The sequence below is a fragment of the Geotrypetes seraphini genome, chromosome 2 (genome assembly GCF_902459505.1).
Source record: "Geotrypetes seraphini chromosome 2, aGeoSer1.1, whole genome shotgun sequence".
Lineage (NCBI taxonomy): Eukaryota > Metazoa > Chordata > Amphibia > Gymnophiona > Dermophiidae > Geotrypetes > Geotrypetes seraphini.
In genome coordinates this window covers 152,896,247-152,920,301 of record NC_047085.1, presented here as the reverse complement: position 1 = coordinate 152,920,301, position 24,055 = coordinate 152,896,247, and the positions used below count along the sequence as shown (strand labels likewise).

The 24,055-nt window shown below is 45.3% G+C and overlaps 1 protein-coding gene across 1 annotated transcript in view; it reads right to left on the bottom strand.

Moving 5' to 3' along the window:
• Positions 1-2,810: 2,810 nt before the first annotated feature.
• RAB12 (RAB12, member RAS oncogene family) overlaps positions 2,811-24,055 on the bottom strand; it is a 67,677-nt gene continuing 46,432 nt past the window's right edge. Inside the window, exons 4-6 of the mRNA XM_033934038.1 lie at positions 21,632-21,721; positions 20,699-20,803; positions 2,811-4,076 (exon numbers count right to left, since the gene is read on the bottom strand). Of these exons, the coding sequence (XP_033789929.1) occupies positions 3,963-4,076; positions 20,699-20,803; positions 21,632-21,721 (309 nt within the window). The 3' untranslated portion in view covers positions 2,811-3,962. The remainder of the gene's footprint in view (positions 4,077-20,698; positions 20,804-21,631; positions 21,722-24,055) is intronic.

Sequence of the window (24,055 nt, the reverse complement as noted above, 5' to 3'; positions counted from 1 at the left end):
TGGACACAAAAGGAAGAATCTTTAAATTGAAAACATACTTTTATAACAATGGTCTTATCTTCATCTGCTATGGATATCACCAACAATGTTACTCTCTTAGAGATATTATCCTGTGAATCTTCCAAAAATGTAGTTAGACTAGGATTATCATGGGCACTTAAAATCAGCAGCTCCTTCTGTTTGTGGTCAACAGTAATACATTAGTAGGAAAGTAAAACATCTTTGATAAAGCAATGTCTTTAGAATTTGGAAATTTCACTATTTCAGAGAAATATTTCCTAAGCAAAATCTCAGGTGATAAAGTGTGTAATAGGAAAATTTAGAAATCTGAGATTTTTAGATCTGAGAACTTTTTCCATTGATTAAAGTTCAGATACATTAATAAACTATCTTTAATAGCAGTCACACCAGTAGAACTCAAAAAGTGTTTATCTAAGTGTCCATAGATAGTATAGATTTTCCCAGCTGAAAAGTCTTCACTTCTATTTTTCCCATTTTATCTGCCTTAACCTTGATGAACGAACACAACTGTTCCTCTCGAGACAGATTCAGTTCTGGTAACGAGTCTATATATCTTGTAAAGAGATATCTTTGTCTGTTTAGCTGGAGCCTCAATTTGAATATTTGGAAAAGAAACAGGCTGAGGCAATGGCAGTACTGTGGACCTAGACTGTGAGGACAAGTAGACTTTGGATCCTCCTACCAGGGATTCTGAGTTGTAAACCCTCATTCTTTAAAGCCACATTAGACCGAGAATGGGTAACCATGGGCTGAAGCAGAGTGGATTTAACCCCTGAAGTCAGGGAGGGGCTGAGCTCTGGGGAAGACTGAAGAATAGATACAATCTTTGCTAATTCTGTCACGTTAATCCATTGGGCCTAATACTTTGGTGAGTAAGTTGGAATATTATATAGCTTAGCTTTCCGTTTACCCATAGTCAAACTTAAAAAAGCAGACAGACCTGAAGGAGAGTTCATAGAAGTTGCTCCTCATGGCTCCAAGGGATTCTAAGGGGTATGGTCCTTAGGTCACACCCCTTCAAGTTTTATTATTGTTTGATGGATCGCTTATTCAATTTGCTAAGCGATGTACAAACTTCTAAAAAGAAACTAGGTTACAAAAACTAACAAAGTAACATAATTCTTACAAATAAAACAGACATGCGTCGGGAGGAAAGGAGGGAAAAGTTACAATTCTTTCTTAGAGTGAATAAACAAAGAAGGGCAAAACAATAAGGAGGAGCCACACCCCAAGGCCACACGCCATTTGTTCTTGTACTCGCCTTTAATGTCATCACTTAGCTATTGAGGAATAAGCTCCAATCATATGCTGACTTCCTCAAAGCCCTCTCACCACTAGCACACAGGACTCTCTCTCCAAAGGCCTCTTATTCCTGACATTTATTGTTGTATGCTTCTTCAATGCCACTCAGTTGCTCTGGGGTAAGCCCCAATCACTCTCTGACTCCCTCAGCTCTCTCTCTCCCATGTTGCTTCATTTTTTAATCTATTTATGTAGTGGATTATTTATTTATATAGTGTTTTTTTTTTTTTTCTATTAGTTATTTTAGTCCCTGAAGCACCCATTTGGTGAAACTTGACCAAGTTGGGCTTTGTGTTCAAAACCCTCTACTCTTGTTATCCAATAAAAGCGTCTTTGTGTTATTTTGGATTTCTATGGTCTTTTAGGAGCCTGTTCAGTTTCCTTTGATCTAGATTATGCAGGCCGCCTGCCCATTCATATTTTTTTTTAATACCCGAGAGTGCAATGGGAAGTCTTGGCAGCCATTTCAATGAAGCAGCAGCATGGGGCAGGAATGAGTGGGGTTTATTCCTGCCCAAAAGACCAATAGACCACCAGGGTTTGCTTCTTAAGCCTACAGTAGTTGAGCAGCATGCAGAGTGTGATGGGGAAGGCGGGGCTTAGGAGGGGGACTTTTTTTGGTCAACTGGGGAAAGGGAATGTGTACTGTTGGGTAGAGAGTTCTGGTTTCTCCTGAAAACAAATGATTAATTTTGGTTGCAGATTCTATTTTGGTAAAAAACAGTCATCCTGGTTTTGGTTGGGCTCTACCATAAAATTATACCAAGTTTTTGTTTATGATATTATATCTTAGATTGTGGTTCTTTTAGCTTTTGTAGATCTTAAAACTATAAAAATTACCATATAGCAACCTGTAGTATGCTAGTAGTTTGCACCTGTCTGGATAGATGACAATTTTCTGTGTAGCTGGAACAGTTTTCCCAAAAATAAGCTCTCAGTGCTACAAATCGAGCATCATTTGCCCATAGCCAGCATTGAAAAATTTGCGGCTGTACTCACTCGAGGAACGTAGGGAGAGAGGAGACATTATTGAGACGTTTAAATATATTACCAGCCGTATCGAGATGGAAGAAGAGATTCTCTTTCTCAAAGGACCCTCAGCCACAAGAGGGCATCCGCTCAAACTCAGAGGCGGGAAATTTCATGGCGACACCAGGAAATATTTTTTTACCGAGAGAGTGTTTGATTCTTGGAACGAGCTCCCGGTGCAGGTGATCGAGGCAAACAGTGTGCAAGAATTTAAGAGCAAATGGGATGCCCATGTGGGATCCCTTAGAGGGTTAAGCCAAGGGAACCTGTCACCAGGAGTGGGATTCCTAGGATAGTAGACTTGGGAGTGGGTCAGTAGAGTGGGCAGATCTGATGGGCTATGGCCCTTATCTGCTGTCATCTTCTATGTTTCTACTATATTCAGCCCGATCCATGTCACTGGAGCATTATCAAAACAAAAAATCAGCTCTCTCAGGATAAAGAGTGTACCACCTCAATGTCAGTCATAAATACAAAATTTTATTTGCACTTCATTAGTTTAGAAAGATCACAATGGTTTTTCAAAACCACAATGCTCAGGACACATCAAGTTATTCCAATCCAAGACTATGGTTTACTAAGACCCAGCTAAAGAAAAGTTTACAAATTCATTATCATCTGAGAAAAAACTCACACATCACCACATCCTTATCAGGGATGCATTCACAAAAAGGAAGAACAAAGTATAAGCATTTTCGTTTACCAATTAAAAAAAAAAAAACCAAAATAAATGATGCTACAGGCGGATGCAGGCATTCCTCAATCCAGCAAAATGGTTTTTCATTCTTATATTCAAAATGTTTTAAAGCAGAATTAGTTGCTAAGTTAGGAAAATTGCATTGCTTTTCATGTTTTCTTGGGGCACCTTAAAAAGATGATTAAAAAGAAATTCTATTGCCAAATTATGTTGACCCTATTTCTTATCTTGTAAAACCTAAGGAAACACGATACTTGCATCCAAATACTGCTGAGAACTGGACAGGAACCTGGGGACATGAAGAGTCTCTCATCCAATACCATACTAATAAATAATCCTTTAAACAAACCAAACATTAAGAAACTGCTGGAAACATACTGCTTCAATGCAGAGCCAGTAGTTAAAAGATACTATAGTAAGAAATTTTTTGAGTTATATTTATATATATATTTTATATAGATATATTACAAAGAAACATATTGCTTGTGGAAGCTCTGTTCACAAAGGCATCTGTTTTAGGAGTCAATTTATAAAACAGTTAGCAAAGCACCATATATATACTTCAACCTTAATATGGGAATAGCGTCTATTCATTTTTAATCAGCCAGTTGAGACCACACGTGGCTGTCAGTCTCTGCTCCTTCATGCTGGGAGTTCAGCCTTTGTCCCCGGTGGTTTCACCATGTGTTTCAGAGTAAAGCTGTACCCAAATTCAATGTATGCTGCACCAGATAAGAGTAGGGGAAGAAAGTACAGGACTATTGTGATGAAGATCCTCACAAGACCGTGTCCCCATATTTACAAGTTTATGTGTAGGTGTGTAGCTCTGACTCGGATAAGAAAGTGCAACATGAAAACTACTCCCAGTGATTGTAGTGCAGTAGAACCATAAAGGTTTCTTCCCTGCTTCAGATCAGCAGCAACGGACAGAAGGCCGAGGAGGGGGCAGTTCTGGTGGGATTTCAGGCTCTGGCTGAAGGGATAGGATGCTATTTGATAATTCATTCCTCATGAGGTCCAGGGGCATCTGAAATTGTAAGGAGATATGAAAAAAATTGTTTTTGTAATAATCCACAATATAGCTATTTTATCATCTAAATGTAAAATTATAGTGTTGCTGTAAAATCCTCCCCTCCTTACTTCCCCACAAGTACCTAAAGAATCAAATATTTAAAATTTGACTGTCAGAAGTGCTCCTGTAAAAAAAAAAAAAAAAAAATCTGCAGTATGCATATCAATTTTCATAGGAAGTCGAGCACTTGGAACTAGGCAATTGAACATGAAGATATCTATTTCAGCAAAATTTAAACCAAAATTAAGTGCCTGATTTTGAGGCATCTAATCTCAAGTCTACTGCTCATTCATCTAATTGTAGGTGCTTCAGCTAGGCATTTAAGGGGAAAATTCTAAAACTGGCGCCTAAACTTAGGCGTCTGTAGGAGCCCTGCCGGCACCTAAATTAATTGAAAAAACGCCATTAAAAATGGCAAAAAACAGCAAAGTTTAACCACCTACCGACACTAAAATAAAAGGCACAGGAATTGCGACTAGGTAGCTGCTTTAGGCCAAATAGATGTGGCAAACACCAGAAGTGGTGTTAGGCAGGCTAAAGCTAAGTCTGTTTTGAAGTTGAGCATTTAAAAAGACAAAAAGTTTTTAAAAAAGATCAAAAAAAGTGAGAGAGTATTATACTTATGGATATTACAGGGACCAGAGCAATGATTGAGAATTGAGCCGTATCAGTAGTGGGCTAAAAAAGTTTGCTTACCCAGCGGTCTCATAAGCTAAAAACGGTTCTCTGAGCACTGAGAAGTGTTAGAAAGTGTGTGTTATCACCTGTGTGCACATTAGTTCATATATGTTTGCAGGTTATTTTACAGCCTCTTCACCCCCTTTGCCCTCTCCTACCCAAACTGGTGCTGTGATGTAAACAAAAAATACTTTTCCTCTCTCTGTTAAATCCTAGCTCAGGTTCGTGGTCTAATACCAGCTCTGGCAGGATACAAATTTCAAATCTGACACACTGTAATCATTAAATCTCATGATCTAAAACTTAGATTTTAATTAGACCTAAGAATAGGTTGCAAACTTCTCTTCCTTCTTTCCTATGCTTCTTTTTGCTTTTATATCCTTTTATGTGTGTTTTTCCTTAAATGATTCTTCTCTTTCTTTAAAGATTGTAGTTCATCCCCCTTACCTTCTGTACCAGTTATTTATTTGTACATATACACTTTGTATTTAATTGTATAAAACTATTTTGTTTTGTCTCCTATTTTTAAAATGTTTTAGGCACTGAAGTATTTGACATTGTGTGTACAACAAACCTTAATAAAACTTGAAACTTTGGCAGGAACTAGAACAAACAGTTTACATATGAAAACCTATGAGTGTGTATGAATTAAACCGATTTTGCAAAGAAGAGTGGCCAAGATTCCTCAACAGCAATGTGAAAGAAAGGGTATTACGACCAGGACAAAGGAAGTCATCATGCCGCTGTATCGTGCAATGGTACGGCCGCATCTGGAGTACTGTGTCCAGTACTGGTCGCCGTACCTCAAGAAAGACATGGCGGTACTTGAGGGAGTACAAAGAAGGGCAACCAAACTGATAAAGGGAATGGAAAATCTCCCATATACTGACAGATTGAAGCAGTTGGGACTTTTCTCCCTGGAAAAGCGAAGACTTAGAGGAGACATGATAGAAACCTTCAAGATCCTGAAGGGCATAGAAAAAGTAGACAGGGGCAGATTTTTCAAATTAAGGGGCACCACAAGCACAAGGGGGCATTGGGAGAAATTGAAAGGGGACAGGTTTAGAACAAACGCTAGGAAGTTCTTTTTCACTCAGAGGGTAGTGGACACATGGAACGCGCTTCCAGAGGCTGTTGTAGACAAGAAAGCAATGTTACTTACCGTAACAGTTGTTATCCAGGGACAGCAGGCAGCTATTCTCACTAGTGGGTGATGTCATCATACAGAGCCCCGGTACGGACGTCTCACAAGCACGTGTTGCTTGTAGAAACTTAAAAGTTTCTAGATGCCCGCACCGCGCATGCGCCGGTGCCTTCCCGCCCGGAGGTCCGGGCGTGTCTCCTCAGTTCAGGTAGCTAGCCTGAGAAGCCAACCCAGGGGAGGTGGGTGGGACGTGAGAATAGCTGCCTGCTGTCCCTGGATAACAACTGTTACGGTAAGTAACATTGCTTTATCCCAGGACAAGCAGGCAGGTATTCTCACTAGTGGGTGACCTCCAAGCTAACCTCAGTGGGATGGAGGGGGAGTTGGCGACTTAAGAGAATACATTTTTCAATACTGTTTGGCCAAACTGTCCATCCCGTCTGGAGAGAGTATCCAGACAATAATGTGAGGTGAATGTGTGAACCGAGGACCAGGTGGCAGCCTTACAAATTTCCTCGATTGGTGTTGATCTGAGGAATGCTACTGAGGCTGCCATTGCTCTGACCTTATGGGCTGTGACCTTACAAGGAAGTGATAATCCAGCCTGGGCATAGCAGAAAGAGATACAAGCCGCCATCCAATTAGAGATGGTGCGCTTTGATACGGGTCTTCCCAACTTATTAGGGTCGAAGGAGACAAAAAGTTGAGGAGTGGTTCTGTGTGGCTTGGTGCGATCCAGGTAGAAAGCCAACGCACGTTTACAGTCTAGAGTGTGAAGGGCCGATTCTCCGTGGTGAGAATGGGGCTTAGGGAAGAATACTGGAAGTACAATGGATTGGTTGAGATGAAATTCTGAGACCACCTTAGGCAGGAATTTCGGGTGAGTGCGGAGGACCACCTTGTCATGATGGAATACTGTGAATGGTGGATCCGCCATCAATGCCTGGAGTTCGCTGACTCTGCGAGCGGACGTAAGGGCTACCAGGAAAAGCACTTTCCAGGTGAGATACTTAAGAGGGGCCCTGTTGAGTGGTTCAAACGGGGGCTTCATGAGACGGGAAAGGACTACATTGAGGTCCCAAACTACTGGGGGTGGTTTGAGAGGAGGGTTAACATGGAAGAGTCCTTTCATAAATCTGGCGACCACCGGATGGGCCGAGAGGGGTTTCCCTTGTAGGGGCTGGTGGAACGCCGCAATAGCGCTCAGGTGGACTCGTATGGATGTAGACTTGAGCCCGGATTGAGATAGGTGTAGGGGATAGTCCAGCACGGAGGATAAGGAAGCTCGCTGAGGTTCCTTTGATTTAGAAACACACCATGAGGAGAATCTAGTCCATTTCTGGGAGTAGCATTGTCGAGTGGCGGGCTTCCTGGAAGCTTCCAAGACCTCCCTCACTTCTTGAGAGAATTGGTGAGGGGTTACGTTGAGAGGAACCAAGCTGTCAGGTGGAGAGACTGCAGGTTGGGATGAAGCAGTGATCCTTGATGTTGAGTAAGTAGTGAAGGAAACACTGGAAGTGGTACTGGTTCCCTGCTGCTGAGTTGAAGTAGGAGGGAGAACCAAGGTTGTCTGGGCCACCGAGGAGCTATTAGGATCATGGTGGCCTGTTCGAGTTTCAGCTTGACCAGAGTCTTCTGGATCAGCGGGAATGGTGGGAATGCATATAGAAATCGTTTCCCCCAGTTCAGTAGAAAAGCATCTGCCTCGAGGCGATGAGGGGTGTAGATCCTGGAGCAAAACTGAGGCAGTTTGGAGTTGTGGGGAGCCGCAAAGAGGTCTATCTGAGGCGTCCCCCACTGTGTGAAGATTTGGTGAAGGGGGCTGGAATGGAGAGTCCATTCGTGCGGTTGTAGTAGACGACTCAGTTTGTCTGCTAAGACGTTGTTCTCCCCCTGAATGTAGACTGCTCTGAGGAAGGCGTTGTGGCGCACCGCCCAGTCCCAGACTCGTAGAGCTTCCTGGCAAAGGAGGGCCGAGCCCGTGCCTCCTTGCTTGTTGATATAATACATGGCGGCCTGATTGTCTGTGCGAATGAGGATCACCATGTCGTGAAGTAGGTGTTGGAAAGCTTGGAGCGCATTGAAGATGGCTCTGAGTTCCAGTAGATTGATTTGGTGTAGTCTTTCCGCACTGGTCCAGAATCCTTGGGTGCGGAGACCATCCAGGTGGGCCCCCCATGCATAATTCGACGAATCGGTTGTGAGAACTTTCTGATGGGGGGGAGAGTGCATCAGCAAACCTCTGGATAGATTCGAAGAGGTCATCCACCAAAGTAGAGACTGCCGAAGAGCAGGTGTGACTAAGATGTGTTTGGATAGTGGATCGGACGTCTGATTCCACTGTGATGCCAGGGTCCACTGGGGGATCCTGAGATGGAGTCTGGCAAAGGGTGTCACATGTACTGTGGAGGCCATATGGCCCAGGAGCACCATCAGTTGTCTCGCCGGTAGGGTTTGGCGAGTAGACACCGACTGGCAGAGATGAAGAAGAGACTCCATGCGTTGCAGAGGCAGGAATGCTCGGAGTCGGGTGGTGTCCAGGACCGCTCCGATGAAGGGGAGGGACTGGGTGGGTTGTAGATGAGACTTGGAAAAGTTGATCTCGAAGCCCAAATTCTGGAGGAAGTAGGTTGTAGCCAAGGCCGCCGAAGTGACCTCTGGGGCTGACGGGGCCTTGATGAGCCAGTCGTCGAGGTATGGGAACACCTGTAGACCCCTGTCCCGGAGTGCCGCGGCCACTACCACCAGGCACTTTGTGAAGACTCTGGGGGACGAAGATAGGCCGAATGGTAGCACTCGATACTGTAGGTGCAGATTTCCCACCCGAAATCTGAGGAACTTTCGGGAGGCCGGGTGAATGGGGATGTGAGTGTAGGCCTCCTTGAGATCCAGGGAGCATAACCAGTCGTTCTGCTCGAGGAGGGGGTATAGAGAAGCCAAAGTCAACATGCGAAACTTCTCTTTGACCAGAAACTTGTTGAGGGCCCGAAGGTCTAAAATGGGTCGCAGGTCGCCCGTTTTCTTCGGGACGAGGAAGTACCGGGAGTAAAACCCTCGGTTCAATTGGTCTGACGGGACCGGCTCGACAGCCCGAAGCTGAAGTAAGGTTTGGACTTCCTGAAGAAGAAGGGCGGTCTGCGTCGAGCTTGAAGGATACTCTCTTGGAGGATGGTCCGGGGGGACCCGATGGAATTGAAGAGAGTATCCTTCTCTTATGATGGTAAGGACCCATAGGTCCCTGGTTATGGCCTCCCATCGATGGTAAAAAAGATGGAGGCGGCCCCCTATGGGAGAGGCTGAGTGCAGAACGGTGTCGGTTATGCTCCCGGGAGGGGAGTCAAAAGGGCTGGGGAGCCTTAGGTGCAGCCGGTGGCTGAGGTTTTTGCTGAGACTTCTGGGGAGGTTGTCTCTTCGCAGGTTGTCTCGCAGCAGGCGTTTGTCTGGGCATGTAACGCCGCTGGTAAATCAGGGGTGGCCTGGAAGGTCGAGACTGTTGAGGTTTGGGTTTGGGCCGCAGGATGGATTGAAAAGATTTTTCATGATCCGACAGCTTCTTGGTAACAGTTTCGATAGACTCATCGAACAGGTCAGCTCCCGCACATGGTACGTTGGCGAGTCTGTCCTGGAGGTTGGGATCCATATCGATTGTACGGAGCCATGCCAGGCGACGCATGGCTACCGCGCTTGCGGCAGCACGTGCCGAGAGTTCGAATGCATCGAAGGAGGATTGCATCAGCTGGAGGCGTAATTGGGAGAGGGAGGCTACCACTTCCTCGAACTCGAATCGAGCTTGGGTGTCTATGAACGGAGTGAACTTGCGGAGCACCGGCAAGAAGAACTCCAGATAGGAAGAGAAAAAGAAATTGTAGTTCAGCACCCGTGACGCCATCATGGAGTTTTGATAGAATTTTCTACCAAATTTGTCCATCGTTCTCCCCTCTCGGCCCGGCGGTACAGAGGCATAGACCTGGGAGGGATGAGAGCGTTTAAGAGAGGACTCGACCAGTAGGGATTGGTGGGAGAGTTGAGGGCCCTCAAACCCTTTATGGTGCACGATGCGGTATCGAGCATCGAGTTTGCTGGGAATCGCCAGTATGGAGTACGGTGTTTCGAAACACTGCATGAAGGTCTGATCCAGCAATTTATGCAGGGGGAGCCGAAGCGACTCCGTTGGAGGGTTAGGTAAATGCATGGTGTCCAGATACTCTTTGGAGTATCGGGAGCCCGTGTCAAGGGTCACATCCAGATCATCCGCCATTTGTCGGAGGAATGATGAGAAAGACAATTGATCCGCCAGCGTCGGTCTGTGGGACGGGCTGGAGGAGGAGGAGGAGGCCTCCGGGTCCATGGACATCGGGGAGTGGCAAGGAGAATCGGGTACGGGTGTCTCCTCGTATTCCGGTCCCTCCGGAGGGGACACCTCTGATGAGGAGTATCCCATACGTTGCAGTTTTTTCTGCGGTGACACCTCCGAATGGCGTGAAGAGTGCCAGGATGAGTGTCTTGATCGGTGCCCGTCTCGGTGGCGGGACGGGGATCGGGATCGTCTGTGCATCGCATGGTCTCCCGAGGCCCCCAAGTGGTGGATAGGGCTGGAAGCGGTGGATCGCAACTGGGGTTGCGGTGCGGATTCTTGCGATGCTACCCAAGTCTGGTAAGGAGTACGGAAGAACTCTTCCTGACTATGCCCAGGGCTTTGAGTATCGATCGGAGGTCTGGTCCCATGTTGGCGCGGAGGCGTAATGGGCTCTAATGGCGGCATATCGGTAAGCGAGGCTTGCCGCATGGGCATCGCCGCCCTCCCCCGTTCGTCCTCGTCGGTTTTCGAGGTCGAACGGCGTGGAGGAGGGGGAGGGGGCGGACCGCCCCTTTGGACCGGTACCGGGAGGTCACCCTGTATGGCAGCGATGAGCCCGGGTCCGATGGTCTGCATGAGCTCAACGAATTGAGCTTCCAGCATGGACCGTAGCGAAGCCGATAAGGAGGGATCCGCACCGAAAGGGGGTCCTCCTGCACGGTCATCGCGCTCCTTCGAGGTCGAGTGCTTCTGCTTAGTAGCTTTCGGCACTTTGATGACCACTGGTGGCACTGTGGAAGGAAGAGGTACCTGAACCGAGGAGACCGGGGCAGGCACCGACGTCGAGCTCGTGAATGGTGTCGGGATGAACGATGCCGGTTTCACCACACTCGATGCAGGAGGGGTCGATACCGGTTTCGCCCGAACCGGGGAGGTATCAGATGAAGTGGAGGCTGAGGGATCCTTGGCTGCGTCCATCTTGAACATCGATTCCCACAATAGGCAACGCCGCTTGAATGAGCGTGCCGTAAGGGTAGAGCAAGGCCTGCACGATTTCGGAATGTGGTCAGGGCCCAAACACTGCAAACAGCGCCGGTGAGGGTCCGTGAGTGAAATCGCGCGTTGGCACTTGCTGCACTTTTTAAACCCGGTGATTGGCCGGGACATAGGCCGGAAAATCTCCGCCGCGAGGTCGAAGCCAGTGGGCCTGAGCCACGTGGCCGGCCCGTTCGACCCGCCGGAGGAAATAATCTTCTTTTTTTTTTTTTTTTTTTACTGAAAAAGAAAAGTACTGTTAACTGTAATTAAAAGAAAGCGAAAACGCGGACAAGGAAGGCAAATTTAACTGAATTCAGCTAGCGCATGATGAAGTTGAACTTCTCAGCTCCGCGGAAAGAAAAGAACTGAGGAGACACGCCCGGACCTCCGGGCGGGAAGGCACCGGCGCATGCGCGGTGTGGGCATCTAGAAACTTTTAAGTTTCTACAAGCAACACGTGCTTGTGAGACGTCCGTACCGGGGCTCTGTCTGATGACATCACCCACTAGTGAGAATACCTGCCTGCTTGTCCTGGGATAAAACATTAAATGGTTTCAAAGAAGGTTTGGATAGATTCCTAGAAGAAAAAGGGATTGGGGGGTATAGATAGGTATAGACCATTGCTCAGGCAATGGGCCTGATGGGCCGCCGCGGGAGCGGACCGCTGAGCAGGATGGACCTATGGTCTGCCTCAGCGGAGGCATGTTCTTATGTTCTTATGATATCCAATTTTAGGAAGTGTTTGTTTGCAATTATTGCTGCTAAAGTTGGTGCAACCAGTTATTAAGATTAGGGGGCAGTTATTTTTCATATGGGTGTTGAAATGGATAACTTTTTGTTCCTTTAAATAAATGAGGTGGTAATTTAAAAACAACCATTGTGATGTGTGCAATAGGGAAAATCGGGAGTTGGGGGGGGGGGAGAGCAGATATTTTTTCACTTCACTGTAATCTTCTGTTGTGTAGAACATCTTTGGATTTATGAATCTTCAATGTATGGCTGTATTCTATTCTTGCTCTGAATCTTAACTGCAAGCACTGAACAATTTCTCCAGCCTTTTTAGAGCATTTTTATGTTGTCTCCATTAGAAAGGCTCATAAGAGAAGTTATCGCTGTTCTCTGCCTTAATATGACTATTTCTAAATGAGTCAGCAGTACTGGGGACATAGGCTACTCAGGACACTTATGAACCTTCTATGTGGAATCTTGTCAAAGCTTTCATGAAATCTAAAACCTACCACACCTAATCATATCATCTGTCATATTTGTCTCTTTCACCCAGTCAAAGAAATTGGTCAGATTTGCTTTATTTGATGTCCTTTGGTAAAGCTGTGCTTTTTCAAATCCTACAAGCTGCCAGATTTAAGATAGCTTTGCTTTCATTTCCTCTACCACTGATGTCAAAATAACTGGCCTGTAGTTACTAGTGCTGCCCGATTCAGGAAAAAATATTTCAATTCGATTCAGCCTATTGAATCGATTTTTCGATTCAATTCGATTTTCCTGCACAACTGGGTGTTTTTTTCCAAACATCCTGGTGAGTTTATTTTATACCCAAATATATATTCAGGAATAATTAATTGTCCCAAGTGCACTAAACTGCAAACATATATGAACTAATGTGCACACAGGTGATAACACACACTTTCTAACACTTCTCAGTGCTCAGAGAACCGTTTTTAGCTTATGAGACTGCTGGGTAAGCAAACTTTTTTAGCCCACTACTGATACGGCTCAATTCTCAATCATTGCACTGGTCCCTGTAATATCTATAAGTATAATACTCTCTCATTTTTTTGATCTTTTTAAAATACTTTTTGTCTTTTTAAATGCTCAACTTCAAAAACAGACTTAGCTTTTAATGCAGGGGGTTCAACAGGTTCTGACGCGTTTCGCCATGCTGCCTCAGAGAACCCGCAGCAACACAAACTTAATTCTGCCCTCACCATGTCTGCAAAACATAAAAACAATCCAAACAGTATACCCAATGTTCTAACTAATTTATCTCTACTACTCTTATATAAAATTCTAGCACACGCTGACATACAGTACCTGTTTTTACTTCAACCGCTCTTGCTAAGACGCTGACTCTACAAACTCCACCCCTTTTATACAACATCCACCCAATCAGGATGTGACCCATCTAAATTCTACCTCCTGCCCTCCTGATAGGTCAATGCTCCTCACATAATTTCAATCACAAACATTAAAAGTAATTTTAAAGAAAAAAACCACCAACCTGGACCACCCTGGTTAAATCATGATCCCAAGAAAGCTCACCATTCTACTTCTCTATTTAACCCCATGGGTTCGACTGTCTGCCATTTAAAAATCAATTCCTGCTCCCTCCTCCACAGTCTGACTGCCATATTACCTCCCAGGGGCAGGGACATCTCCTCCAAAACTACAAACTTCAAATCCTGTAAGGAATGACTTTGCCTCACCCAATGATTAACTAAGGGGGAAACCCTCTTCACCCCTTCTAATTTTACTTAAATGTTCAATGATACGGGTGCGCACAGAGAGAACTGTATATCCAATGTAAAATAAAGGGTATGAGCACTGAATCAAATATACTACTCCTTGCGTGTTGCAATTTGTTAACCCAGTCAAATTGTGCTGATAGTGTAAACGACGATGGCAAACCTGAGATGTCACCAAGGCGTGAGAACATACATAACATGACCAACATCCTTTATGACTGCCCTGTATGTCTTGTTCCTGTCTCACTGCTCTGCTGAACTGGGACCTAGTTATAAGATCTCCCAAATTTTTCCCCCTTGCATAAGCAAATCGTGGCATGGATTCAAACTGGGGGTGAACCGTTTGCAAAATATGCCAATATTGTAAAATAATTTTTTTAATGCAAAAGGCCTTTTGGGTATAACACAACACGCACACTAAAGAAGGGTTATGCTAGTAGAAGGGGCCGTTGGGCATATAGAGCCCGCTTAAATGCCTTTTTTTTTTTTTTTTATGTTCAAATCTATTTTATTAAGCAACAGTAAATACAACAGCAATAACAACCATGGTATGCATTTTCATCAAACACCCGCGGAGGACTGGACTCTTATGTCCTCCCCGGACCCACCATACCCCCCCCCAACGAAGAAGCCCCACCCCCCCACCCCCCTTCCCCATCCCCCCACAGATACAGAAAACTCGTAAGCAGGGAACAGCAGAGACACCCATAAGCACAGTTTCAGAGGTGGAGTCTATTCAAGACCCGGCTACGACTCTCAGGAGTCAAAATGTTCAAATATGGAGTCCAAGTGGAAACAAAGTCTCTGCTCCGGCGTCGAGAAGAACGAGCCAAACGGGCCTCCCAACCCATAAGTTCATGGAGGCGATTCCTCCAGTACCAAAATGAAGGTGGTTCAGAAGACAGCCAGCAACACAAGATACATTTCTTCCCTAAAATAAAACATTTACTAAGAAATAATTTTTCATTAGAATTGTACATATGCAAGACTGAAAAATGGGCAAACAGCATAGACTGCACGGATACTGGCACAGGGGTCCGCAACAAGCCCTGTAAAAAGGAGGCCATCTCCGTCCAGAAGGTCTGAATCCCCTCACAACTCCAAAGACCATGAAAGTAAGAATTTACCTCCACCGAACAGCGGATACATAACTGAGTATCAATACAACCCATATGGTAAGCCTGACTCTGGGAAGCGTAGGCCCGCAGGACAGTTCGAAAGTGACATTCACGTAACTCAGCACTATGTACCAAGCCCGCAGTTCGTTTCAGGGTTTTTAACAAGAAATTGTCCCCCAAGTCCCTACCCAAGTCCCGCTGCCATGCCTCCAAAATACTAGGGAAAACCCTAGGCGGGCAAAGAGCCAGAATCCGGCCATGCAAAGCAGATATAGAGACCCTAGTATCAGGATCCGCAGCCAAAAAAGTACAGAGCTGGGTCCCAAAATCCCCCTGCAGGGAAGTCCCCTGAAGGGAAGCCACATAGTGACTGAGTTGACAATAAGCAAATGAAAGGCCAATCTCAGGGACCCCCCTCCCCACCAACTCAGCATAAGGTAAGAGAGACCCATCATCCCGCAGAACATGCCGCAACTGTTCCACCCCCCGCGCCCTCCAGCGACCGAACACAGTAGGTCCAACCCCCGGAGGGAAGGCTAAATTCCCCACCAACGGTAAAAATACACTAGAGTGAGAGTCCTGATTCCACAACCGAAGGATTTGATGCCACACTGTCCACAAGGACCGAAACAAAATACTACGCTTACAGGGTCTCGGCAGTTTAGACAATGGGGCATGGAGGAGATACAAGAGATGAAGAGGATAGAAATGATCCCGCTCCAAAGAGATATCCGTATAATAGGAGGTACCCAACACCCAATCACTAAGATGACGAAGCAAACAGGCCTGGTTATAAACCCTGACGTCAGGCACCCCCAAACCACCCCCGTGGGCAGGCCCCACCAACAGGGACCATTTCAGTTTAGGTCTACGACCACCCCAACAAAACCGGATCAATAAGGAGGTAAGGGAACGAATGTCCCTCTGTAACAAAGAAAGGGGAAGAGTCTGAAGAACGTAAAGCCACCTCGGGAATACCACCATACGAAATAAGTGAATTCTCCCCAACAGAGACAGCGGCAACGCCTGCCATTTGGCTAGCAACAGTTTAGTATCCGCCAGGAGTTTATCGACGTTAAGACGATACAATTGGGCCACATCCATCGTCAGCCTAATCCCCAGATATCTAAAAGAGGTGTCAGCCCAGCGCAACGGGAAACTATCCCCCCACAACCTCTGAAGATGCACCGAGGAAGCCAGTGCCTCAGATTTCGCAAAGTTCAAGGTGAAGCCAGAGAAATCCCCGTATTCCCGAAGACTTTCCAACAATATGGGCAAGGAATGCTGCGGGTCCGTTAAAAAGACCAAGAGATCATCCGCAAACGCCGCCAGTTTAAAATGTGAATTACCCAGGACCAATCCCCGAATATCCGCATTTGCCTGAAGCTCCCGAAGTAGAGGGTCTAAAGAAAGCACAAACAAGAGCGGCGACAAGGGACAGCCCTGGCGAGTCCCTCGGCCGATAGGAAAGAAACCCGAGCAAGCCCCATTAACTAAAATCCGTGCCTCTGGATCACTATACAGTGCCTGGATTGCACCAAAAAAGAAGGGGCCCAAACCGTACGTCCTCAGCACCGCAAAAAGATAACCCCACCGCACCTTATCGAAGGCCTTCTCCGCATCAAAACTGATGAGCATGGCGGGGCTATCGTCCTGTCCCACCCGTTCTAACGCCAACAAGATGCGCCGGATATTCTTAGCCACCGGTCTATCTCGCACAAACCCCACCTGAGAGTCCGAGACCACCGATGGCAAAACACGCGCCAGGCGGTTAGCCAAAAGTTTAGCCAAAAGCTTCGCCTCGTAATTCAACAATGAGATAGGACGATACGATTCTGGTAAAAGAGGGTCCTTGCCAGGCTTCGGGAGAACTATAATAGACGCTAGATTTACGTAGCGAGGAAGAAAGCCCTTAGCAACACTCAGATTATAAACCTCGGCCAGTATTGGCGCTACATCCGTCATCAACAACTTATAAAACTCACTCCGAAATCCATCCGGGCCCGAGGATAACCACGTTCTTCAAAGCGTACCCACATGGTACTTGATCGACTCTTATACTCTTCAATGGTGGTACATAACCGCCTGAGGCATAAAAATTGACCAAAACGTAAATTGTCTTTGAGATGACCGGATCCCTGAAGCAGGGGGTTCACCACATGTGGGGTGGTCCTTTGCATCCTCCTCAAAGCGCAAAACCGACAAAATCAAAAGATAAGCTCCTGTAGCAATTCCTGGTGAAAAATGCGTACCACCAACACATTCCCGTCAGCCAGAGTCTCAGCAAAACACATGTCCATCTCATATGCACCCCTCCCCCCAAAAGAGGATCTTGAGGGTTCCAACAAGGAATCCAAGTCCTCATCAGGCGAAAACGTATCTACACACAAAAAATCCTTGTCCCATGAGACCCGCGGCTGCTTGGATGAAGACGGGGGAGGGGGCGACTGGACCGGAGCCAATGCCAAGGGGAGCCAGAAGGCAAAATCCCCCTGAAAAACCCGTGACCCCTGGGGAAGAAACAGGATCCCCGGCCGCCTGCAAGTAAGCCTTGCATATGGCTAAAACAAAATCTGGGGCCCCCCTGGTGGCAAAGCAGGACTCACTGCCAAGATAGGAGACACAGCTTCCCGCCAAAACCCACTGAAAAAAACTCCCCCGAGGCCTGCAGCGGCAATGAGGCATGAACAGACCCAGTAGCTAAAGCAGGCAAGCTGGGGTGTCTCTAGCACTAGTGGCGTTAAGGGAAACCTTATTTTTCCTGTCCATCGGCGGGTGTGGGTGGTAGGGGAAGCCTGGGCTTCCCCACTGCCTGCTGCTGACAAACAGTGCACATGTGAAGGAGAACCCTGCTCGCTGGCACCTGAAACTGATGAGGATTCCCCTTCGCGGCGGCCGGTGCACTTTGTGCACGCACCGGCCGCATCGACCATGTGCCTGGAGCACAATGAGCACTTTTTCAGCTTAAAAGTGCTCATTGCAAAAACTGCTCCTAGGGAAAAAACAATTAGCAATTAAAATCAATTTACCTTAATTGAAGGCTTTCCTTCAGACGGGCACTGCCTCAAGACTTTTTTTTTTCAGTACAACTTTAATTTACAATTGAACAGACCCCATTGGTAGCAAGGCTTACAGCTGAGGCATCTCTAAAAGAAAAATTTGGGGAAATGGGGGGGAGGGACTTGACCAGTCGAGTGTGGCACCCCGAAGCTCAATCCAGCATCATAAACAGGGACAAGAAGGCCAATTAAAACAAAATCCAACAGCCCTACACTAAACCAGGTAAAGACTATACCACATTCTCCTCTGCCAACTTCTGCTACCATTAGAACAGGTTACTATCCCATACTATTTTAACCCAGGTCCCATTTTATACATTTTAGTTCAATGTGGTTAACAAAAGATTATGCTATGGGAAAATACAAGAATAATGTGATATACAGAAATTTAATTAACCAAGAATTTGGAAAAAAGAAAAGTCTTCAAAAGTTTTCTGTAATGTTCATACAAAGTATTATGTTTATAGCAAAATTGTTGCAAACAAAATGTATCAGTTATTATCACCATCTGAATTGCCTGGTGCCTCTACTATTACACTTCTCCCTCCGCATTTGCGGTTTCGATTATTCACGGTTTTTAGCTTGCTGGCTCCTCCCCCCAAATTACATCAGCTTGCATAGAGAAATCGCTGATTACAAGCGATTACAGGGAAAATCGTCTATTCCTAGCACTTTCTTAACCGTGTTTTGCCTCACTTTCAGGAACAGACCAGGTCTCCCACCATGTTATTCACAGTTTCACCATATTCACGGTGGTTTTTAATAGAAAACAATGAATAACATGTGAAAAAGTTATTTGCGGGTTTTCTGTATTTCTGGAGACTGCGAACAGACTGATTGTACTTGGGACTGCACAGTCCACTTATACTACAGCCAAAAGTTTGTGTCTCAGTCTCCACCTGCTGGTCGAGGTGCATTACAACCCATCAGTTTCTGAGTCTGTTTGGAGGGACAATAAAGAAGGAATGGATTTCTCAAGGATTTACTGTTCTTTTCTGATGCATCCTATAAACATATAAAAGCACATGGATCTTTCCTCTATAAGTCCATCAATGCAATATATATTTCATTCGGTACAAGAATCAGATTCAGACTTAGCTATACTAGTCCATAAAGGCAATTTTAAATATGCCAAATTGATAAATCACATTCACAAAAATAAGAGACTAAATCGCAATACAGGATTCAAAAATTACCCTGGAAGCCTCTACACATGAATGCATCCGACTGCAATCTTCAAGGGTCCAAATTTGTGTGCTTTTCATGGAATCCTTAATAAATACAAATGGGATGGATGCGTACCAATACAACTGAGGTAGTGTGCATGAAAATCTCTCTCATGCATATTCATTAGGGACAGCCTGAAACTCTAAGGGTCAGATGCACAGAACTCCAGCACTGTGGTGAAAAACACCTGCTTTTACAATGTTTCTAAAGTATCAGGCAATGCTCAACACTTGTAGTATGCAAATTATACGCATGCTGTTAGTTTTGAGAATCAGTGGTATAAGGGGGAGGAATGTACCTGGCACCTGCGCACAAGTGTTGCAGTTAAAGCCTCTTGCTATAGCAGCAGTTTGGAAGGTAGGGGTTTTTTTTTGGTGGGGGTCCACAGCAACTTTTGATGCAGCTTTTACGCACATATAGAAAACATGCACATGCAGCTTTTAGAAAGGCTAGCAGACTGCTTCACAAGAAGTCACCCTCATGTTACCTGCAGCTCCAGACCTGCCAGAACAATGTTAACGCTAAAAGGTAAGTGCTCTTCTCTATGCATTACACAGAATGCTCATTGTAATACTGATGAGCTCGTTGTAATACATTTGCATAGGATTCTCAGAGCTAGATGCACTAAGTCAGCAATCATCTATCTATCATCGCTAATCAGTTTTGACTAGGCATCATCCCTCCTGCCAATTTTCTGGGGGGAAGGGGGGGTTTCCAGCATGGCAGGAGGTAGTGGACATTGCTCCTGCCATTTTCACTGTTGCGCGGGGGAGGGTGGTCCCTGTTCATCAGGGGATATAAGGGAGGGCTGTCATCAGCCGGGAAGGGGGGAGTTTGTTTGATTTTAGACAGATATTTTGCATGTGTAACACCTACATCAGCTGTCCATTAAAAAAAAAAAAAAAGTTTACTGCCTCAAACAGCTAAATGACAGGAGGCTTCCCCTGCCTCTCAGCTGTTCTAGCATCCCCTACCGGCTCTGCGCATGTGAGAGTTGCACTCACAGCAATCAATCGGACAGGAGAGAAAGGGATTATGATGAACCTTCCACGCCAAATTTTTTGTGTATCAATAGCTTTTAGAATCAGCCAAAAATTGGATTGGAGTAGACCCACATGGTCTTACCAATCCCGTTTAGTGCATTTAGCTCTCAGTGGCTGCTATCGCAAATGTCAGGCAGAAGAACCCTTTTGTGCATCGCAAGCTGAAATAGCCTGCATGCTAGACTGGCTACAACCAGTCTAAATCAAATTGTACTGGCATGGTAAGCTTTGAGCATTGGGGCATATCAGTTTACTGCATTTGAGGATTTGGGGACAAACACAGTATCCTGGAATAGCTGGATTTGGAAGTGATGGCTCTTTGGTGGGTCCCAGGATAAGGCTGGGACCACTCACTTGCTTCTTATCTGCCAGCCACACTGTGACAGACTTATCACAGCTCATCTGGGAACACTGTACTAATTTTAGAGCTACTATTTCAAAATCATCATGTGTTCTTTCTGGGCACACTCAGTAGGGAATGTGTGTGTACCTTTTTTAGGATGTCATCAACAAGTTTTAAAAATATCTCATCCACATTGAAATTATCCTTGGCACTTGATTCACAGAACCGCATTCCTGTTATCTGCTGTGCAAACTGATAATAAAAATGAGAGAGAGAGAGAGAATTAAACCAGAAGCTTGCTGCAAAACATAGAGCAGTCACATGAACCATAATGGAATTATATAAATTAAACATTTCAAGGCACAAACCATAGCCTATATCTATAGGCTGATAGACCTATGAAATAATATTGTCCTCTTCAAAATTTTGAGCTTTCTAAAGACAGATCAAGTAAGAACACCGATATCAAGAGCCTAAAGAATAAAAAAGATCTAGCGATCTGACCTCCCTATGATACAGCAAAATTATTTGCCATCATCATTAAATTTGGCTGCAACCTGCAGTAATTATGCCATTGCAGCTGAGGGAGGTCAGCATAAAAAGTCACGCAAGCTGGCACAGGCTGAATCCTCTTTCAGACATCTCGCAGCACCTTCAGGAAAGTCACTTGGGTTCTCAACATTCAGAGAGAGCAAGACTGCAGGTTTTGTAAAGATAGTACAGTAAGAGCTTGATAAGCATTTCCCACAAGAAACATATAAGGCAGAGTATGAGGGGTGCCATGCAGGTATATCATGCAAAATTTATTTCTGCTACAATAGAAATAGAAAATGCTCCAGTTAATAGAGGAAAGAGAAAGATACAGATGTAGCTGTCGAGAACATCTTAAGTGATCCTATCATGTGACTGGACTCAGATGGGCTGCAGCTGTACTATCACCAGCTGATAAGGCTCCCAAGATGCCATGCTGCAAGTTGTGGCACAGCTGAAACTCAAGGACATAAACAAGGGATCTGCTCTAATAGTATAAGGAGCTTAAAGTGCATCCCAGCCTCCCCTTAATATCAGTCTGACACTCACCTTTTCTCCCTGCTGCCGTGTGATCTCTCTGTCAACTTCACAATCCAACTTATTTCCAACCAGCAGCAACTCTGCTTCTTCAGAAGCATACTGCAAGTAAGGATAACATGAGGATATAAATACATTTCCTTGTGACTGGTAGGTTTTAAAACTCTGCAAATGGACTTAGTAAAATGACCTTTTAAACATTTTAAATCTGTATGGTGCCTTTATTCAAAACATCTGCTCAATCTGCTGTATGGGGAAGCAAAACAATTACAATCGCCACCTCATATTGTCCTGATCTGAGGAAGGGAAAATTATGTTCTTACCTGATAATTTTCTTTCCTTTAGTCATGCCAGACCAGTCCAGAATGAATGACTTATGTCCATCTACCAGGGAATGGAGAGAGAAAAAAACAAATAGTCCCAAGAACTTTGCTCTTTAATGGTATTGTGCAGCTTGGAATGTTCAGTATTTCCAATAGCCAAGCAATGGTGCTTCAAAATAAATAACAATTTGGAAAAGATGAAAGCCAACATACCACTGAAGCTATACTATTAACATTATAGAATGAGGCTCATACTCAACTGGCATACAGGTATTTCACAGAGTCAGAAGTAGTGAGACATCCATGTGAAGGAAGTGAAAAGCAGACACTATTACCTGTAAGAAGAAAACAGAAACCAGATATGCAGGACTTTTGGGCTGGCCTGGCATTACTAAAGGAAAGAAAATTATTAAGAAAGAAATATAATTTTCCTTTCCATTACGCCTGTGGCAGACCAGTCCAGATAGAATGAGATGGAGCACAGCAGTACCCCAGTAAGGGCGGGACAAAGAAAAAACAGAGAAGTAATGAACTGCAGAATCAGCGAATGGGAGTTCCAAAGGTAACTAAGAGTAAGCCTACTCTATAGAAGTGCTACAGATATTGATGAAGCCATCATCAAGAACAATGGACGAAGTGATGAGATACAGGGGAAATCAGAAACAGGATGAGAGGCCCACAATAACCAGCAAGGCTCTAGCTTATGGATACTGCACACATGAAAAGTGAAGGTTCATGCCTTAATGAAGAGCTAAACTACCAAGCCTCAGTCACCTCTAAAGTAGAGAATGACACGGGGAAAAAATCTGTCCCCGTCACCGCCCCATCCCCGGCCCACCATCCTCTGCACCGCCCTGTCACCGCCGATCCCTTCACCGCCCCGTCACCGCCATTCCTTTCACCGCCCCGTCACCGCCACTGCCATCCCATTCACCGCCCCGTCACCGTCCCCGCTGCATCCATATAAGCCTTAGTACTGTAATATTTAGCTTATTCCTTTCTTATAAATCAAAGTTCCTGCTGCTGAACTAGAGAAAGAGATGTTCAGCTGGCAGGGCTTTGTTTATAAATTTTTATCAATACAACTAATATACTATTTTATCCTAAAGCAAAAAATAAATAAATAAATAAATTTTTTTTTTCTACCTTTGTTATCTGGTTTCTGCTTTCCACATCTTCTCATTCAATTCCTTCCATCCACTGTGTGTCTTCTCTCTGCGTCTTCCATTTGCCGTTACTGTGCCTCTCCCTTCACCCCCCCCCAAATTGGTCTAGCACCCATCTTCTTCCCTCCGCTCCCCCATAGTCTGGCATCTGTCTTCTTCCCACTCTGTCTTCCACATTTCCCTTCGGGGTCTGTTCCTCTCCACCCTCCTTCAATGTCTGTCCTATTCCTTTCCATCACCACCCTTCCCTCCCTCCTTTACCATCTGTTCCTTTCTACCACCCTTCAGCTCCTCTCGCGTGGCCTATCTATCTACCTTCCTCCCTCTTATTTTCATGGCACGTTACAATGTAATTTGTGCAAGCCACTGAAGCCTGCGAGCTCGGTCCCTGTCCCATCTCCACAAACTATCTCGCTTCTTTGCTCCTATTTTCCCGGTGAATGGCCTTGTCCCCGTCACCGCAGCGACTGCTAGTTTTCGTTCCCCGTTTCGGCGGGTCACCCGCAGCTAAACGCGGTGTCCGCGGGTAAACCGCCACCGTGTCATTCTCTACTCTAAAGAAAGAGGTCTGCATAAAATGTAAGACTGGAAATACACCAAACAAGTGATTAAACCCCCCCAAAAAACCATGCTCATTAAGAAAGCTGCAGAATAATAGATTCTTATAAGGTACCACTGAAGGAGCCAGAATGAAGCTGAAAGAAAACTATCAGGCAAAGCTATCAGAAACATGCAGCCAACAACTATCGCCAGAATCCTAGAGAAGGCTGCTGAGCTAGCATCAAAGCAGCAGCTAAGGAATCCTGTATGGAAGGTATAGAACCAAATAAGCTTAGTGATGATTAGATGGCAGTAGAAACATAGAAACATAGAAAGATGACGGCAGAAAAGGGCTACAGCCCATCAAGTCTGCCCACTCTTCTGTCCCACCCCATCAAGTCTGAGTG